Source organism: Mirounga leonina, unplaced genomic scaffold (assembly GCF_011800145.1).
Source record: "Mirounga leonina isolate KUSES-001 unplaced genomic scaffold, KU_Mleo_1.0 Mir_151, whole genome shotgun sequence".
In the NCBI taxonomy this organism is placed as follows: domain Eukaryota; kingdom Metazoa; phylum Chordata; class Mammalia; order Carnivora; family Phocidae; genus Mirounga; species Mirounga leonina.
This window is the reverse complement of record NW_023270377.1, coordinates 108,595,208-108,612,631: the sequence shown is the minus strand read 5'-3', so window position 1 is coordinate 108,612,631 and position 17,424 is coordinate 108,595,208. Positions and strand designations below refer to the sequence as shown.

General features: G+C 39.1%; 1 protein-coding gene across 2 annotated transcripts in view; it reads right to left on the bottom strand.

Annotated features, from left to right (window-relative positions):
* UGGT1 (UDP-glucose glycoprotein glucosyltransferase 1) overlaps positions 1 to 17,424 on the bottom strand; it is a 114,791-nt gene that overhangs the window by 19,763 nt on the left and 77,604 nt on the right. For both annotated transcript variants that reach the window (XM_035008298.1, XM_035008299.1), the window contains 9 exons: positions 14,394 to 14,552; positions 13,768 to 13,853; positions 10,916 to 11,000; positions 9,372 to 9,460; positions 8,734 to 8,838; positions 7,429 to 7,513; positions 6,616 to 6,798; positions 5,036 to 5,196; positions 3,893 to 4,007 (listed from right to left, as the gene is read on the bottom strand). In XM_035008298.1, the coding sequence (XP_034864189.1) occupies positions 3,893 to 4,007; positions 5,036 to 5,196; positions 6,616 to 6,798; positions 7,429 to 7,513; positions 8,734 to 8,838; positions 9,372 to 9,460; positions 10,916 to 11,000; positions 13,768 to 13,853; positions 14,394 to 14,552 (1,068 nt within the window). The remainder of the gene's footprint in view (positions 1 to 3,892; positions 4,008 to 5,035; positions 5,197 to 6,615; positions 6,799 to 7,428; positions 7,514 to 8,733; positions 8,839 to 9,371; positions 9,461 to 10,915; positions 11,001 to 13,767; positions 13,854 to 14,393; positions 14,553 to 17,424) is intronic.

Below are 17,424 nucleotides of genomic sequence, written 5' to 3'. Positions count from 1 at the left end.
CCTAAAGGAGAACACAGGCAGCAACCTCTTCGAACTCAGCCGCAGCAACTTCTTCCTAGAAACATCGCCAAAGGCAAGGGAAGCAAGGGCAAAAATGAACTGTTGGGACTTCATCAAGATAAAAAGCTTTTGCACAGCAAAAGAAACAGTCAACAAAACCAAAAGACAACCGACAGAATGGGAGAAGATATTTGCAAATGACATATCAGATAAAGGGCTAGTATCTAAAATCTATAAAGAACTTATCAAACTCAACACCCAAAGAACAAAGAATCCAATCAAGAAATGGGCAGAAGACATGAACAGACATTTCTCCAAAGAAGACATCCAAATGGCCAACAGACACATGAAAAAGTGCTCAATATCGCTCGGCATCAGGGAAATCCAAATCAAAACCTCAATGAGATATTACCTCACACCAGTCAGAATGGCGAAAATAAACAAGTCAGGAAACGACAGATGTTGGTGGGGATGCGGAGAAAGGGGAACCCTCCTACACTGTTGGTGGGAATGCAAGCTGGTGCAGCCACTCTGGAAAACAGTATGGAGGTTCCTCAAAAAGTTGAAAATAGAGCTACCATACGATCCAGCAATTGCACTACTGGGTATTTACCCCAAAGATACAAAAGTAGGGATCAGAAAGGGTACGTGCACCCCGATGTTTATACCAGCAATGTCCACAATAGCCAAACTGTGGAAAGAGCCAAGATGTCCATCGACAGATGAATGGATAAAGAAGATGTGGTACGTATATACAAGGGAATATTATGCAGCCATCAAAAGGAATGAGATCTTGCCATTTGCAACGACGTGGATGGAACTGGAGGGTATTATGCTGAGCGAAATAAGTCAATCAGAGAAAGACATGTATCATATGAACTCACTGATACGAGGAATTCTTAATTGCAGGAAACAAACTGAGGGTTGCTGGAGTGGGGGGTGGGGTGGGAGGAATGGGGTGACTGGGTGATAGACACTGGGGAGTGCTCTGGTAAGCGCTGTGAATTGTGCAAGACTGTTGAATCTCAGATCTGTACCTATGAAACAAATAATGCAATATATGTTAAGAAAAGAAAAAAGAAGACAGCAGGAGGGGAAGAATGAAGGGGGAGAATCAGAGGGGGAGATGAACCATGAGAGACAATGGACTCAAAAACAAACTGAGGGTTCTGGGGCGGGGGGAGGATGGGTTAGCCTGGTGATGGGTATTAAAGAGGGCATGTTCTGCATGGAGCACTGGGTGTTATGCAGAAACAATGAATCATGGAACACTACATCTAAAACTAATGATGTAATGTATGGGAATTAACATTAACAATAAAAAAATTTTTTTAAATAATAATAATCAGGTCAACTGTAGATAAATCAATTGAGATTATCCAGTCTTAAGATTTTCCAGGAGCAGAGAGAAGAATGAAAAAAAATAAACAGAGCTCACAGAACTGTGGGAAACCATCAAATATATGAACACATACAATGGGAGTCCCAAGAGGAGAGAAAAAGAGGCAGAAATAATAAAGAAATAAAACTTCCCAAACTTGGTGAAAAACATTAACCTACACATTCAAGAAGTTCAATGAACTCCAAGTAGGATTAACTCAAAAGAGACCCAACCTAGCTACATCATAATCAAAACTATCAAAAGAAAAGACTGGAGATAGTGACTTGTCAGGTAAGGGATTCTCAAGATTAACAGCTAACTTCTCATCACAAAACATGGAGGCTAACAGTGTGTGGGACAATATATTCAAAGAAAAATATGAGAAAAAGAAAAAATGACAAGCAAGAATTTTATATCCAGCAAAACTATCCATCAAAAAACAATGAAGGAGAAAATTTCCCCCAAGAGTTTGTAGCTCCAGAGCCATCCTATCAGAAATACTAAAGGGAGACCTCTGGGTGAAATGAAAGGACACTAAACAGTAACTCAAATCTACACGAAGAAATAAAAAGCACCAGTAAAGGTATGTAGGTAAATATAAAAGATAATACCAATGTATTTCTTATTTAGAGCTTTCCCCCACCTGGTTTAAAAACAATTACATACAGTAGTAATCACAAATCTGTGTTGATAGGCATATAATGTATCATACAATATATATACAATGTATCATACAAACTGTATGATAATAAAAGTATGGGAAGGAGGGGAACAAAGCTATATAGGAACAAAGTTTTTGTATACTACTGAAATTAAGTTGTTAGTAACCCAAACTAAATTGTCATAAGTTAAAGTGTTAATGATAATCATCAGGACAACCACTGAGAAAATAACTCAAAAATATACAGTACAGGAAACAAGGAAATTAAAATGACAGATGTAAATCCTACTTGACTAACAATTATAGAAAATGTAAATGTAATAAACTCTCTAAATGAAAGCCACATAGGATGGTAGTTCACATATACCAAATTAACAGACTGACAGTAAGTACTGGTCAAAACACGGAGCAACAGGAATTCTTACATGGCTGGTAGGAGTATAAATTAGAACTTTGGAAAACTGTTTAGGATCATTTAATAAAGACAAACATACAAATCTGATGACTTGGTAATTCCACATGTAGTTGTACACACAACTGAAATATGTGTACATGTGCATCAAGACAGTTGCATGAATGCTCACAGCAGCATTATCCATGGAAGACAAAAATGGAAAACAACCCAAATGTAATATAAACAAAACACAGTACCACTACACACAACAAAATGGATGGACTGCAGAAACATAACATTGAGCAAAAGAAATTAGATTCAAAAGAGTACAGCTTTTAAGATACAACTGAGGTAGGGAGGAAAAAAACAGGCAAAACTAAACTATAGTATTTAAGGATACACATTCAAGTAGTAATTCTACAAAGAAAAGAATTGAGGTAATTACCACCAAAGTCAGGATGCTGGATACTTCTGTTAGAGAAGAAAGATGGCTGCTGGGATGCTAGTAATGTTCTATTTCTTGAACTGGATGATGGTATATGGGCATTTGCTTTGTGGTAATTCACTGATGCATATGAATATGTATATATCGGTATAATTTTGTTTTGTATGCTTTCCTTTATGGGTGCTATATATCACAATAACAGTTGTAAAATGTTTAAGGCAGACTTAAGCAAAACAAAATATGTAAAACTAGGTATCTAAAACAAACTATTATCTCACTTCTGAAAAATATTTAGCATTAATAAATTGATTTGGCTAAACTTCTTAAAAAAAAAACCACCATGGTTAAAACACACACACACACACACACACACAAAAAAAAACACCATAGTTTCTGACATAGGAAAAAAAGGAGGGATGCCTGGGTGGCTCAATCGGTTAAGCGTGGGCCTTCAGTTCAGGTCATGATCCCAAGGTCCTGGGATCAAGTCCCACATCAGGCTCCTTCCTCGGCGAGGAGCCTGCTTCTCCCTCTGCCTTCCGCTCCCCCGCTTGTGATTTTTCTTTCTCTCTCTCTGACACATAAATAAATAAAATCTTTAAAAAGAAAAAAAGGGAAATTGTAGACTATCTACTGTGAATCTTTGCTAATTAGTTCCTAAAAAGAAACAAATTGCTCCTAGCAGGCAGAGAAACAAATTTATCAAACAAGGTAACTTGGGTGCAAAACTGAAAGATACGATAATGGTTTGAAGAGACAGCATCCTCCTTCCATCTCCCTTCCAAACTCACATCAGGCCTATGACATTTTTCACTAGTATTTCTTCTCTTGAGGATAAAAATGTCACACACACACACACACACACACACACACCCCACAATTCCTTTCCATGAAGAAACAAAACACTGTCCCAACGGAGGAGAGAATTGAGAGGAAAATAATAATTTAATTCCTGAAACAGTATTGCATACCCATCACTGAAAGTGTTAACGAAAAAAAATAGCCACTTACTTGATCAAGATTTGAAAGGCTGTTAGGATCCTGACTCAGACCTTGGTACTGTCCCCTGAGTCTGTCACCAGCAGCTATTTTCCTAAACTTCTTCAGATCCACAACATACAGTGCACTGGATAGAGAAGAACTACTTGTTATAACCATGGATTGTGGCAGAAAAAGTAACCTCGCTGAATAATGGTCACCAGGTAAACATCCTGGCCTCTCTTTGAAAAAGTAAGCTGTGGCCTCAGTGTGGAGCTCAGGGTCAGTATGTGCTCCTTCAAAGATGGCTCAGGAAATTATTGCAAAACCCATATTCTGCCACCACAAACTCACTTTGTCCCTCTTCTTTATTAAATTGCCTTATTTAGCTACCTTAAATCTCTGACAAAAGAAAACTTCTACCAAATGTCAGCAGATTAGGTAATAAAAGCTAACCATCAGTCAAAGATATCCTGTTGATGTCTTAAATGTTGCAGGGGAAAAAACCCCAAGTGTTACAGATCTTCTGGACCAAGAACATTAACTGATGACAAAGAAATCACCAAACCCCAACATTTATGTCTGTAAATGCTGCTACCTACACATCCCCAGACCTTCCAGATCTTCCAAACCACACTCGACCCAGAGCAGATAATGTAATGTTACACAGTCCATCCTAGGAGTTCTACTTCTAGGAATTTGTCCTACAGATATATTTGAAACATACTAAATGATGTATTTAATTATTCACTGCAACACTGTATGTCACAGCAAAATACCATAAATAACATATATACTGGAATAATATGTAGATGTAAAAAGGAAGGTCTCTCTCTCAGGACATTGATGTAAGATCTACTAGAGATATTAAATAAAGCAAGGCACAAAACTGTAAACATGATGGTATATTTTGTGTAAAAAAAGTTCAGTTGATAATGTAAGAATCAAACTCTGGAAGGACATATAGTAAATTAATAAAGTCGGTTATCTGTTGTAGAAATGGGAACTGGGTAGAAGACGGAAAGGACTGGGAAGATTATTTTTCACTGCATATTTTTCATAATTTTTATTTTTGAACCATGTTAGTTTATTACCTATTCACAAATTCAAATATGTAAAATAAATTTTTTAAGAAAAGAAAATCAAACAACACTGGGAGTACTCCTTTTTCAATACCTGATATGATACTTTCGCCCAGCCAAATGACTGGCCCAGTACCCTGATTTCCAGAACCTATAGCCATCCATTTCTTTTCGGCTATCACAGAAAGGAGTATAGCCATAAGGAGCACCATCCAAATTGAAATCTCTTAACTCTTTCAGATCCGTTCGTACAATCTGGAAAAAAAAAGATCACAAGTCATTGTTTTGTTTTGTTTGTTTTAGACGGAGGGAGGCGCAGAGGGAGAGGAAGAGAGAGAATCTTAAAATAGGCTTCACGCCCAGTGCAGAGCCTGACACAGGGCTCCATCTCACAACGCTGAGATCATGACCTGAGCCGAAATCAAGAGTCAGATACATAACCAACTGAGCCACCTAGACGCCCCACAAGGCATTTGTTAAACAGCCATGCAGACAGCAGTTTTCTTACAATACAGACTGCTTCACTGAGACATTACAGAGGGCAGCTCTGAGGTTAAAGGCACAGGCCCCAGTGGTAGACCCAGTCTGAGCCCGGATTCTTACACTGATTAGCTGACTGCCTTCACTAGCAAGTAAGATACTTTGCCTAATGCTTGTCTCTCTGTGACTGAGTTTCCTCATGTGTAAAATGGAGACTTCACAGGATTACATGAATCAATATATGGACAGCTGTGTAAAGATGCCTGACACACAGCAAGTACTCAATAAGGAGTAAGTGTGCTTATATTAGAATCCAGAAAGCATGCTTTAGGTCAAGCCAGTTGTGATACAGGGAGTCAGATGAGGCAGGTAATTCCAAAGAGGTGGATGAAGCCTCTGGCCACATGACTTTTGCACATATTACATATCACTTCCATTCAGATGATTACTTCGGGTTTCAGCCAGGTCAGGGGGAGGGGGAAGGTTGTAAAGGACAACTATATTCACACTTTTTGAGTTTGTGTGGTCTAAAACCACAGTGTGTTCCTTTTAGGACAAATCTTTGACAGGAGGAAGAATATCTGAAGAGTTCCAAATTATCAAGGCAGGCGTCTATCTACTAGAGCTTCCCCTCTCTTAACCATGTCAATAACTCCTAGCTTTTGGGTAAATAATTGGAGATAATGGCAAGCACTGTTAAACCTCAATCTTCCAGGTTCTAGTTTATATGTTAAATGAATTAAGAAACAAAACTGCATACATGGTGTAATCACAACTGGGTAAGAGGCATAGAAAAAAAGATGAAAAGAGATACCTCAAATGCAAATTTTAAAAGTGATCACATCTGAGTGTAACTTTCCATATATTCTAAATAATGTAAGTATGTATTTTTCTGTAACTAGAAAAATAAAATCATTTAAAAAGAAGGAAGTCTAATGCCTTTAATACGAACTGTTTTTGTTTTGTTTTAAGATTTTATTTATTTATCTGACAGATAGAAAGACAGCAAGAGAGGGGACACAAGCAGGGGGAGTGGGAGAGGGAGAAGCAGGCCTCCCACTGAGCAGGGAGCCTGATGCGGGGCTTGAAGCCAGGACCCCAGAATCATGACCTGAGCTGAAGGCAGACGCTTCATGACTGAGCCACCCAGGCGCCCCAATATGAACTGTTTAAATTTGGCTTGTAAGAGCTTACCTGATCAGCATCCACAAACAGGAATTTGTCAACAACTAGTGGGAAGAGCACATCCAGGAAGAGGATCTTGTAACCCCAGATGATGCGCTGTTTCTCAGTCTGTTGATGAAGCCACCGAGGCCATTTGTACTGAACAAGCTCATATTGGAAATTGTATTCATTTGCCATATAAGGTATGAACTCCTATTTTTGGACATAGAAAACAACAACCAACCATTTACTTTGATGAAGAAAATCAACTCAATAATGTAAGTCAGCCATCATGATTATGGCACAAGTAAAACACATTTACCATAACAGTGGTCTAATACAGAAATCTGACCCTGACTCACCTGTGACTACATAAAAAAAACAGAGAATAACTTGTACTGTGCTTTCTAATTAAACTATATAATATACATGCTCAGAGGAAGAGAATGTTATTTCATCAAAACAAAAGATACAGATTTTCCTCCAATGTTATCCAAGCTTCAAACAGGTCATAATTTTGTGTTTGGTTTTATAACGACTATTCCTCCAAAATAATCCATCTGGAATGAACATAGAAATATGCAACTAGGGGCGCCTGGCTGGCTTAAATGGAAGAGCATGCGACTCTTGATCTTGGGGTTGTCAGTTTGAGCCCCACGGTGGGTGTAGAGATTACTTAAATAAATAAACAAACAAACAAACAAAATATGCAACTGAAGAAGGGAAACCTAATTAAAAGGAAAAACTTTAAATCATACAAATAACACTGAAGCAGTAAAAAAGTATATTATACCATACATATCTCCTTAATAAGAATCCTTTCCTTTCTCCTGAGGAACAAACCTTAAATGTGGGAGACAAATAATTCTTCAAGAACCAGAATTTCACAGGAGTCTTGGTATTCTTCAGTACTGATAGCATCATTATACTGTCAAACAAAAGCAAATAATAATCAATAATAATTATCCAATGCTTTTTAATCTCAATGAAATCAAGTAGAGTCAATCACGAGACTGCTGAATGTTCTTCATGGCAGAGCAAATTGATGGCAAAGAGAGACCCTTAGTAATGGAAAATGGAAAACTGCACTTATTATATAAAGTTATCACTGCATGGAAAAGAAAGAGTATTTCTCACCCATAAAGATATACCTGATAAAGGCAAATGTCTTAATCATGTTACATCTTTAAATAAACTGCTTCATGAACTGCTACCTTGATTATGGTATAAATGAATAATGGAGGTTGTGGTTAACTGATTACAGGACTCTGAAAAGAAAACCTGTAAGGCCACCGCAGCTCTGTGTCACTGCACTGCCCCCCACAGCCTCAACTGGAGACCCCGCCAGGGAGGAGAGCAGAGAGAGGTCAGGGGATAGCAAATGGCCACAGCGTCAGGTTTTCCTAACTTCGAAAACATACAAAAACAAACTGAGTCACGGAACTGAATTGAGTTACCAACATTTGACATTAACTATTTTACAGGTCAGTTATTTCTTGGAAATGGGAGGCCTGAAACTGAGTAAAATGACAGTTTAATTATTTGCCATACTAGATTTGTCACGGAAAATTAAAATAAAATGAACCCTGGCATTAGGAAAGTCACTCTCAAGCAAAGGAGCATATTCATAGCCAAGCCTTCCCCTGGTGGCCACTGCATCAACCAGCCCAAGGCTATGACCTCTCTTTGGCCCTGGCTGTGTGACCTCAGGCAAGTTCCTTCACCCTCTGAATCTGTCTATAAAACAGAGGTGTTCTTCTGTGAGAACCAAGATCACTCCTGGCTCTAAACTCCTATGAATCTTCAGAAGGCAGGTCCATGGCCCTACTCCACTTCTATTCTCTGTGTTAACCTCCTAATTTCTGATTTAAGCAATGCTTGGTGGCCAGTGAAACACCACTATTTATAATGTGCATGCAGTGGTATTAAAGGTTTATAGCCTTGTAATATCCACAAGATGCATTTATTATACAGCCAGACTTCATGAGATTGGCAGATCAAAACAAATACAATTATATATTCACAATCCTCAGAGTGCTTCAGATACACAGAAGCATAATGGACAGAATCCCATAAAACATTTACTCTCTAAATAAGAATACTGTGACAAACCCATTCGTATATACTGAAATAATCAACACAACTAACCGAAGAAATCTTTCATAGAGATGACCAGATGCCACGGAGAAAATATTAATTATGTCATCTTTATCTTGTTTCACTTCCTCAGTCTTCTGTCCTCCCGTAAAGCCCCTATAATAATAAAGATAAAAACAAGAACACTTGAAATGCTGGTACAGACACACAGCCCTTTAAGGGGAGAGCTGCAGAGATGTGTTTCCCATGCTCACTCCTTCCCTAGGGGGCGATGCAGGAGAGGCCGGTGAAGCATCCGCTGGCACCTGAGAGGGCACAACGCAACCAAGCCACCACAGGGAAAGACAAGGGTGCTGCCTGCAGGGTACCGCAGAGCTTCAGGAGTAGACTGAACAGAGGCGATCCCACAGAACATGATCCGCTCAATGGGAAGTAAACTGAACTCTCCGAAAGGCAGGCACAACCCAGTGAGAGTCAACAAGTAACTTCCCCATACGGGGACATTAACCTCCGTCACTCAGTCAGTGGAAAACACTCATCTACTCTAAATAGAAGTGCAAGATGTGGTGGCAGAGTGCAGATTCTGAAAGGCCCAGATAGGAGTCTTATACTCAAAAGAAGGAAGGGATGGTGCTTATATCTCAGTTTTTCCTTAAAAGATACTTTTTTTTTAAATGATGCCAATTTACCATTTGAAGGAGTCCCAAAATCCAGATTCATTCTCATTAGTTCCATCACTCAGCAAGTCTTCATTCACCATATCTGCCTTCTTCTGAACCTGCAACCATATGTGAGGAGTGTTGTCAACAACAGGGAACGAATTCTCCCACAAGCACAACAATCCACCCGGAGTCTAGACGAGTCCAGTACAATGATCTTCAACATATCACATTAAAACTTCAGGTGATGAGCCAGCAACCTCTCTTAATTAGATAATAACTGTTTTTACTTTGAAAAATGGTCAAAGAACCTCAAATTCAACTATGTAGGAAACAGAGTCTAAGCAAAACTAGAAACCTAATCCACCAAGCTGACAGCTGGTTTTCCAGGGGTAGAGTGCAGCCCACATGAGCGCTGTCAGGAAGAAGTCACTTCACATCACAGCCTGTTTTTAGGATTTACCAGGATAAAGACGGGTTGAATCTTCTCAACAACACAGGGACCAGTTTTCTGCTCAATCATGTGTGGTCGGCTTTAGATTTTACTGTGTGTAATGATTATTTATTCCATGATACCTTTTACTTGAATTTAAGGCACTAAGAACTTCAAAATTCTGAGAAGTGAAAAGAAATGAAATAGGGCTACCAATTATTATTGTCATTGAAATTTTCACTGGCATTCTTCCCAATTTTCTGAGAACAGTCATCAATAATAATGTGAACAATGGCTATTGTAAGCAAAACAGTATCTGTGAAAACACTATGTAAAAGGAGACTTGCATTGCTCAGAGATTACCTAGAAGATGCAATCTCTCAGTTGAAGAAAGCCACAAATGTATATTTACAAAAGACATCTTACATTTATTTTTTTTTTAATTTATTTATTTATTTATTTATTTGAGAGAGAAAGAATGAGAGACAGAGAGCATGAGAGGGAAGAGGATCAGAGGGAGAAGCAGACTCCCCGCTGAGCAGGGAGCCTGATGCGGGACTCGATCCTGGGACTCCAGGATCATGACCTGAGCTGAAGGCAGTCGCTTAACCAACTGAGCCACCCAGGCACCCCAAGACATCTTACATTTAAAGAAGTATTCTGGGGCGCCTGGGTGGCTCAGCTGGCTAAGTGTCTAACATGTCAGGTCATGATCTCAGGGTGGTGAGAACAAGCCCCGCATCGGTCTCCACACTGGGCATGGAGCCTGCTTAGGAGTCTCTCTTTCTCTTTCTCTCTCCCTCTCTCATCTCCCCCCGACCCCGCCCCTCATGCTCTCTCTCTCAAAAAAAAAAAAAAAGCATTGCAATAAACACTAAAATTCCAAAGGTGAATTAAAGTCTTAAGCTGGTTTTCGTTCCCCCCACCTTTACTGAGATATAATTATTGACAAACAACATTGTATAAATTGAAAGTATACAATGTGATGATTTGATATGCATAAATATTGTAAAATGATGACCACAGAGACAGCATTATCAGTTAATGCATCCACCTACTTCTAGATAAGAGCTACTGAATGCCAGAATACTGCTACTTTCACCCACTATAAGAGTGGCTGCCTTAGTATTACCAAACTCACCTTCACTTTAATAATTTTGCTCTTGAAGTTGTTGAGAACAACAACAACTTCATCAGCATCAGGAGGAGAATCTGTGCCATCGTGGCTTAGAGAGAAAAGAAAGGGAAAGAATAAGACAGACATTACAAATCACAATTCTCAAAATGCAGTAAGTGGTGTGACATCAATCTGCCATATTTGTCCATCATCTTTATCATAAAGGAGTTTTCCAGAATAAATTATTTTCTCGAAACCTACAGGAAGTCCCTTCAAGCTACACAGAAGCACTGTCAGAATCTCTATCCTTCAAACACTGAACATTCCAATCAGTCACAACCCAAACTTCCTTCTTGAGTCTCCTCTTTAAATTACCTTTCACAGAGTAAGAGGCTCCCAGTGCTGGCAAGCGCATGATGAGCACTTAATCAACACCTGTATTCACAAAGTCTGAGCCAAGTTCAGCATCAGCAATAAGGGACTGCCTAGGAGCATGAGCCACTCTGCACCATCACCAGAAACACATCACTTCTACTCTTTCATGGACAAGTAACAAAGCATGGCTCCACTTCAGAGTTCTGTAAAGGCATCTACTCTATCCTTCTGCCTGGAGGCACACAATCAGCCAACTCTAGGCCCTGTACTCAATCTGGTGCCCATATTCTGGAGAAAGAACTATAACAAGCTCTATTTGCAGGGAGGGCTAGGGCAGAACAGGAAACATTTAAAATTAAAAATAAGAGGGCGCCTGGGTGGCTCAGTCGTTAAGCGTCTGCCTTCGGCTCAGGTCATGATCCCAGGGTCCTGGGATCGAGTCCCACATCGGGCTCCCTGCTCCGCAGGAAGCCTGCTTCTCCCTCTCCTACTCCGCCTGCTTGTGTTCCTGCTCTCGCTATGTCTCTCTCTCAAAAAAAAATAAATAAAATCTTTAAAAAAAAAAAAATTAAAAATAAGATATCCCCATTCAACTGTAATTCCTAAAATTTCCAGGCACCAATTTTCAAGGTGTTAAGTGCAGAAAGCCACGATAAAATATGAATTCACTGCATTCATTCACTGTCATCCAGCACAAAGCAGAGTTCTCAGGCAAGGTAAGATTCTGATAGGGAAGCATGAAACACATAGAGTCTGGGAATATCCCAAGATGAAGGGAACCCTAGAGAGTAGGAAAAGAGGAAGACTCCACACTCTTGGGAAAGGGGAAGAGCAGCCAGGGAAAGGGCACACGGAAGGGACGGGGTTTAGAAGAAGAACAAGTAAACTTCTTATGATAGGATTAAATTCTGCAAAACTGTATTTAGGAAAACATTATTTGGAAGAAAACATGGTATTTACAATAAATATGTTATTATAATACAGCTTCAAGAAACCACGCTGCTCTATAGATGCTATAGAACTAAGATGACACAAGAGGGTGTTTTAAATACACTGTAATGGAAATCACTCCCTAAAAATTGACATAAACTCTCTTCACATAGCTTAAAACTAATTTAAATTGTGTTAAACAGAATTTAGATTACACCTTTTAAAAGGCAGTGTTAATATTTTTCTTTCCCCCTTTAATTTTTTTTAGCCAACATATAGTACATCATTAGTTTTTGAGGTAGTGTTCAACGATTCATTAGTTGTGCATAAACCCAGTGCTTATCACCACACGTGCCCTCCTTAATACCCATCACCTGGTTACCCCATCCCCCGACTCCCCTCCCTTCTGTAACCCTCAGTTTGTTTCCTGGAGTCCAGAGTCTCTCATGGTTTGTCTCCCTCTCTGATTTCTTCCCATTCAGTTTTCCCTCCCTTCCCCTATGGTCCTCCACGCTTTTCCTTACACTCCACATATGAGTGAAACCATGCTCATGGATTGGAAGAATAAACATTGTTAAAATGTCTATGCTGCCTAGAGCAATCTACACTTTCAATGCAATCCCTATCAAAATACCATCAACATTCTTCACAGAGCTGGAACAAACAATCCTAAAATTTGTATGGAACCAGAAAAGACCCCGAATCACCAGGGGTATGATGAAAAAGAAAACCAAAGCTGGAGGCATCACAATGCCTGACTTCAAGCTATATTACAAAGCTGTGATCACCAAAACAGCATGGTATTGGCAAAAAAAACAGACACATAGATCAATGGAACAGAATAGAGACCCCAGAAATGGACCCTCAACTCTATGGTCAACGAATCTTCAACAAAGCAGGAAAGAATATGCAATGGAAAAAAAGACAGTCTCTTCAATAAATGGTGCTGGGAAAATTGGACAGTCACATATGCAGAAGAATGAAACTGGACCATTCTCTTACACCATATACAAAGATAAACTCAAAATGGCAGTATAATTTTTTTAAACTAATAGGCAGCCATAGCAAACCTGAAGGCAAAAACCTGGTGACTGACGAAATGCTCTGGAACTACTTCCGTATTACCACAGACCAAGAAAGCCAGTCTAGCACCAAGATTTCATGGCCAAAGCTTACACTGTGTACCTGCAATTCACCCAGGATCAAGAAATACACCATCTAGGTAGAAAAGTTTGAATGTTATTCATTTCTTTTCTCCTTTCTTGAAATGACTCAATTTCTCATCTGCCTATGGTTTTCATCGCAGTGAAAGAATAATCTGATTCTGAGATGCTGTTAGCACAAAGGAAAGACTAAAGAGTGAAACTTGACTATACTTACTAGTATTTATACCACTTATTGCCCAATCATACCCTGACAATTCTTCCATACTCAATTTCCTAGAAAAGCATTGTTTCATCACACATGAATTAAATCCTTATTCCCTGGCTAACTGCCTGTGTAGTACTCAATTTAAGCTGATTCTCTGTAAAATGTTCTGGAAGAAAAGCACCTACATCACTTAATCCTACCTGTAGATTCTATAAATCTCTTCGGACCGACCCTTCCTTAGTCTGAGAATCCAAGCTCCCGGGTTGGCTTTTAACTGAAAGTAGCCCTAAGGCAAGAAGAAAGACAAATTTTAGTTCTCTCTGAAACATCAAAATGCTGTTTCTGAGGGACAGTTATTTCCTTTTCTGAAGTATCACTCATATTTTAAATAAAAGTTATAATTTCAGTGCAATTCTTTAAAAAAAAAAAAAGAAGAAAGAAATCTACCCATTTGAAACACTAGCAAAATACAGGCCAGTGAAGCCAAGAAGGGGGTCGTTGATCTGTAAGTGAGTGAAGGATCAATGTGTCATGTGTGAATAAGCTAAAAACCTCCAAAGCCAAGAAAAAATGCTGTCAGTTCTTAAGCAATGAATTTGCAGGGGCCAATTTGATTAGAACAGAATATTCAGAATATCCTAGCATTTTTTTTAGGCTAACATGTAATTCCAATCTGTAAGTTTAACTTTCGATTTTTCTATTGACCAAATTCAGTCAATCATGAATTTTAATCTCCCTCATGTCCAGAATGCAAACTGTTCATCATAAACTGTAGTGCCCAAATTAACATGACTCAATACCACCACCTTATGTACTGATTATTTACCAGATTGGCCATAACAATGGTATCCACAATGACTGGGTTGGCTGAAGTTCCTAATGTAAACTGCAGTCCTCGTGGGGGCTGGCCTGTGGTGATGTCATAGCAGTGACCTTCCAGTAAGAGGTACTCCAGCTCATACTCAGCAGCCACCACACTATCCACCTGCAACAGCAGAATTAAATCACTTGAAAATTACTCAGCAATAAAAAGAAACTGTTGAGACATGCAACATGGATTTCAAATGCATTGTACAAAGTGAACAAAGCCAGATGTAAAGGGCTGCATACTGTACGGTCATATTTCTAAGAAATTTAAGGAAAGGCAAAACTATAGTGACAGAATGGGGAGGGACTGCCTGCAAAGGGGCACAAGAGAACTTTCTGGGGTGATGGAAATGCTCTGTATCTTGATTGTGCAAGGAGGTTTTGTACAGATGTACAGATGAGAGGATGAGGCTGTCATCTAGGAAGTAATATTGGGAAAACCGTGTAAAACACACTGCCAAAAGAATGAACTGATCTAGGGGCGCCTGGGTGGCTTAGTCGTTAAGCGTCTGCCTTCTGCTCAGGTCATGATCCCAGGGTCCTGGGATCCAGCCCCACGTCAGGTTGGCTCCCCACTCCATGGGAAGCCTGCTTCTCCCTCTCCCACTTACCCTGTGTTCCCTCTTTGGCTGTGTCTGTCAAATAAATAAATAAAATCTTAAAAAAAAAAATGAACTGATCTAAAAACTAAAGAATAAAGAAGATAATGAAGAAACAATGAGAAACAGCAGAGAAAAACATAAATTCATCTTGGCCTACAGGATATAGCTGAAAATACTACTGCCATTCTAAAGGCAAATACCCAAAATGTATTTGATGACTCCATAATGGCACAAAGCCATTCATGTTCCACATCAACTGCCTAAATTATTATTGATTCCTTACAGAAAATACGATATAATTGCAAAGTACTGGGGCAGCTTGGCTTTAGTTAATTAAAGAGTTTTTATCCCAGGCTGGTTCACACTTGGCTCTGTAATCCTATCTAATGCTAATAACACACTATTTGGAGCTTAATATGTTACTGCAATACTAAATTCCAAAAGCGTAATAATGAAAGCTAAGGACTAAACCTCCACACGCTCACCAAATCCCAGGCTCTATGTTTTCAGCAGATACAGAGAAAGCGGAGAAAGTCTAGGAAAGAGCAGCAAAAACTCTAAGGACATGGAAGAGAGCTGCTCTGCACCTGTTCTGTGCCTCCTTACACCGCTCTTTAGTGCTTTCTGTGGCCATCCTACTATCTCTGAAGCAAAAGTTGGTTCTTCAAGGGCAAAGACAGCATTTCCTGTTTGTTAACAAACATGGTGGACAGGTTTGAGGTGGGGAATAAGGCAAGTGTGTACACACACTCTCCCCTAACTTAGCATTCTTGGGATGTAAAGAATCATGGGATTCTTCTTTACCCTAATGAAAAGAAGGCTGAGAAGTCCCTTAATAACTATCTTCAAGTTCCTGGTCTCCCAATTCCCAAGAGGAACCAGGAAACAGGCTTCAATTGTAAGAAGAGATATTTAGGACAGACACAGAGACAGTGGTCTTAAAAAGGAAGGAGGCTCTGTAAGCTCCTTATAAGGAAAGACCATGTGTTTTAATTCTTTTGTTAATACACTCTGAACTAGGTACAGAGGGCTGTGAAGATACAGCAGCAAAACTATACATGTGAGCTCTCAATCTTTTAAAAATGGACTGGGGGAAGGACCACTTACCTTAGATACCCAAAATAGCTATATGAACATAAATGAAATAAAGAACAGGAAAACAGAAAAATCGATGGAGCCGAAAGTTGGTTCTTCGAAAATATCAACAAACTGACAAACTTTTAGTTAGATTGACCACACAAAAAAAAGAAGAGCCAACTCACTGACATCAGCAAGGGAAAAGGAGACATCACTCCAAAACTAAATTTTTTTTCTTAAGATTTTTATTTATTTATTTGACAGAGACACAGCGAGAGAGGGAACACAAGCAGGGGAAGTGGGAGAGGGAGAAGCAGGCTTCCCAGCCGAGCAGGGAGCCCAATGCGGGGCTTGATCCCAGGACTCTGGAATCATGACTTGAGCCGAAGGCAGACACTTAACGACTGAGCCACCCAGGCACCGCTCCAAAACTAAATTTAAAAGACTGTAAGAAAATGCTATGACTAACTATAGGCCTACAAATTATAACCTGGATAAAATGGATAAATTCCTGAGACATAAACTCCAGAAAATGACTTAAGACGAGAGAGAAAATCCAAATAAATCCATAACAAGAGACTGAATTGGTAATTTAAAAATTTCCCAATTAGGCAAGAAAATTAAATAAAAGACATCCAGTTTGGAAAGAAAGAAATAAAACTACCTCTATTTGCAGATGACATGATCTTTTACAGGCCTATATACTAAGACCTATAAAACATTGTTGAAAGAAATTAAGACCCAAATAAATGGAAAGACATCCCATATTCATGGGTCAGAACACTTATTAATGTTAAGATGGCAATACTCTTCAAATTGACTTAGGGATTTAATGTAATCTCTATCAAACTCCCAGCAACCTTTCCTACAGATATTAACAAGCTGATTCCAAAATGCAAAGAACCCAAAAGAGCCAAAACTACCTTGAAAAGTAAGAATAAAACTGGAAAACTAACTTACCAATTTCAAAACTGACAACAAAGCTAAGTAAGACAAGTGTGGCCGAAGGATAGACACACAGATCAAGGGAAGAGATCTGAGAGTCTAGAATTAAATTCATTCAGGGCTAATAGATCTTTGACAAAGGTACCAAGACCATATAGTGGGGAAAGAACAGTCTTTTCAACAAATGGTGCTGTGACAAATGGATATTCACAGGCAAAGAACAAATCTGTAACCCTACCTCACACCATATATAAAAATTAACTCAAAATGAATAAAAGACCTAAATGTAAGAGTTTAAAAATCTGAAAGTCTTATAAGAAAACATAGGAATAAATCTTCGTGACCTGGGATTAAACACTGATTTCT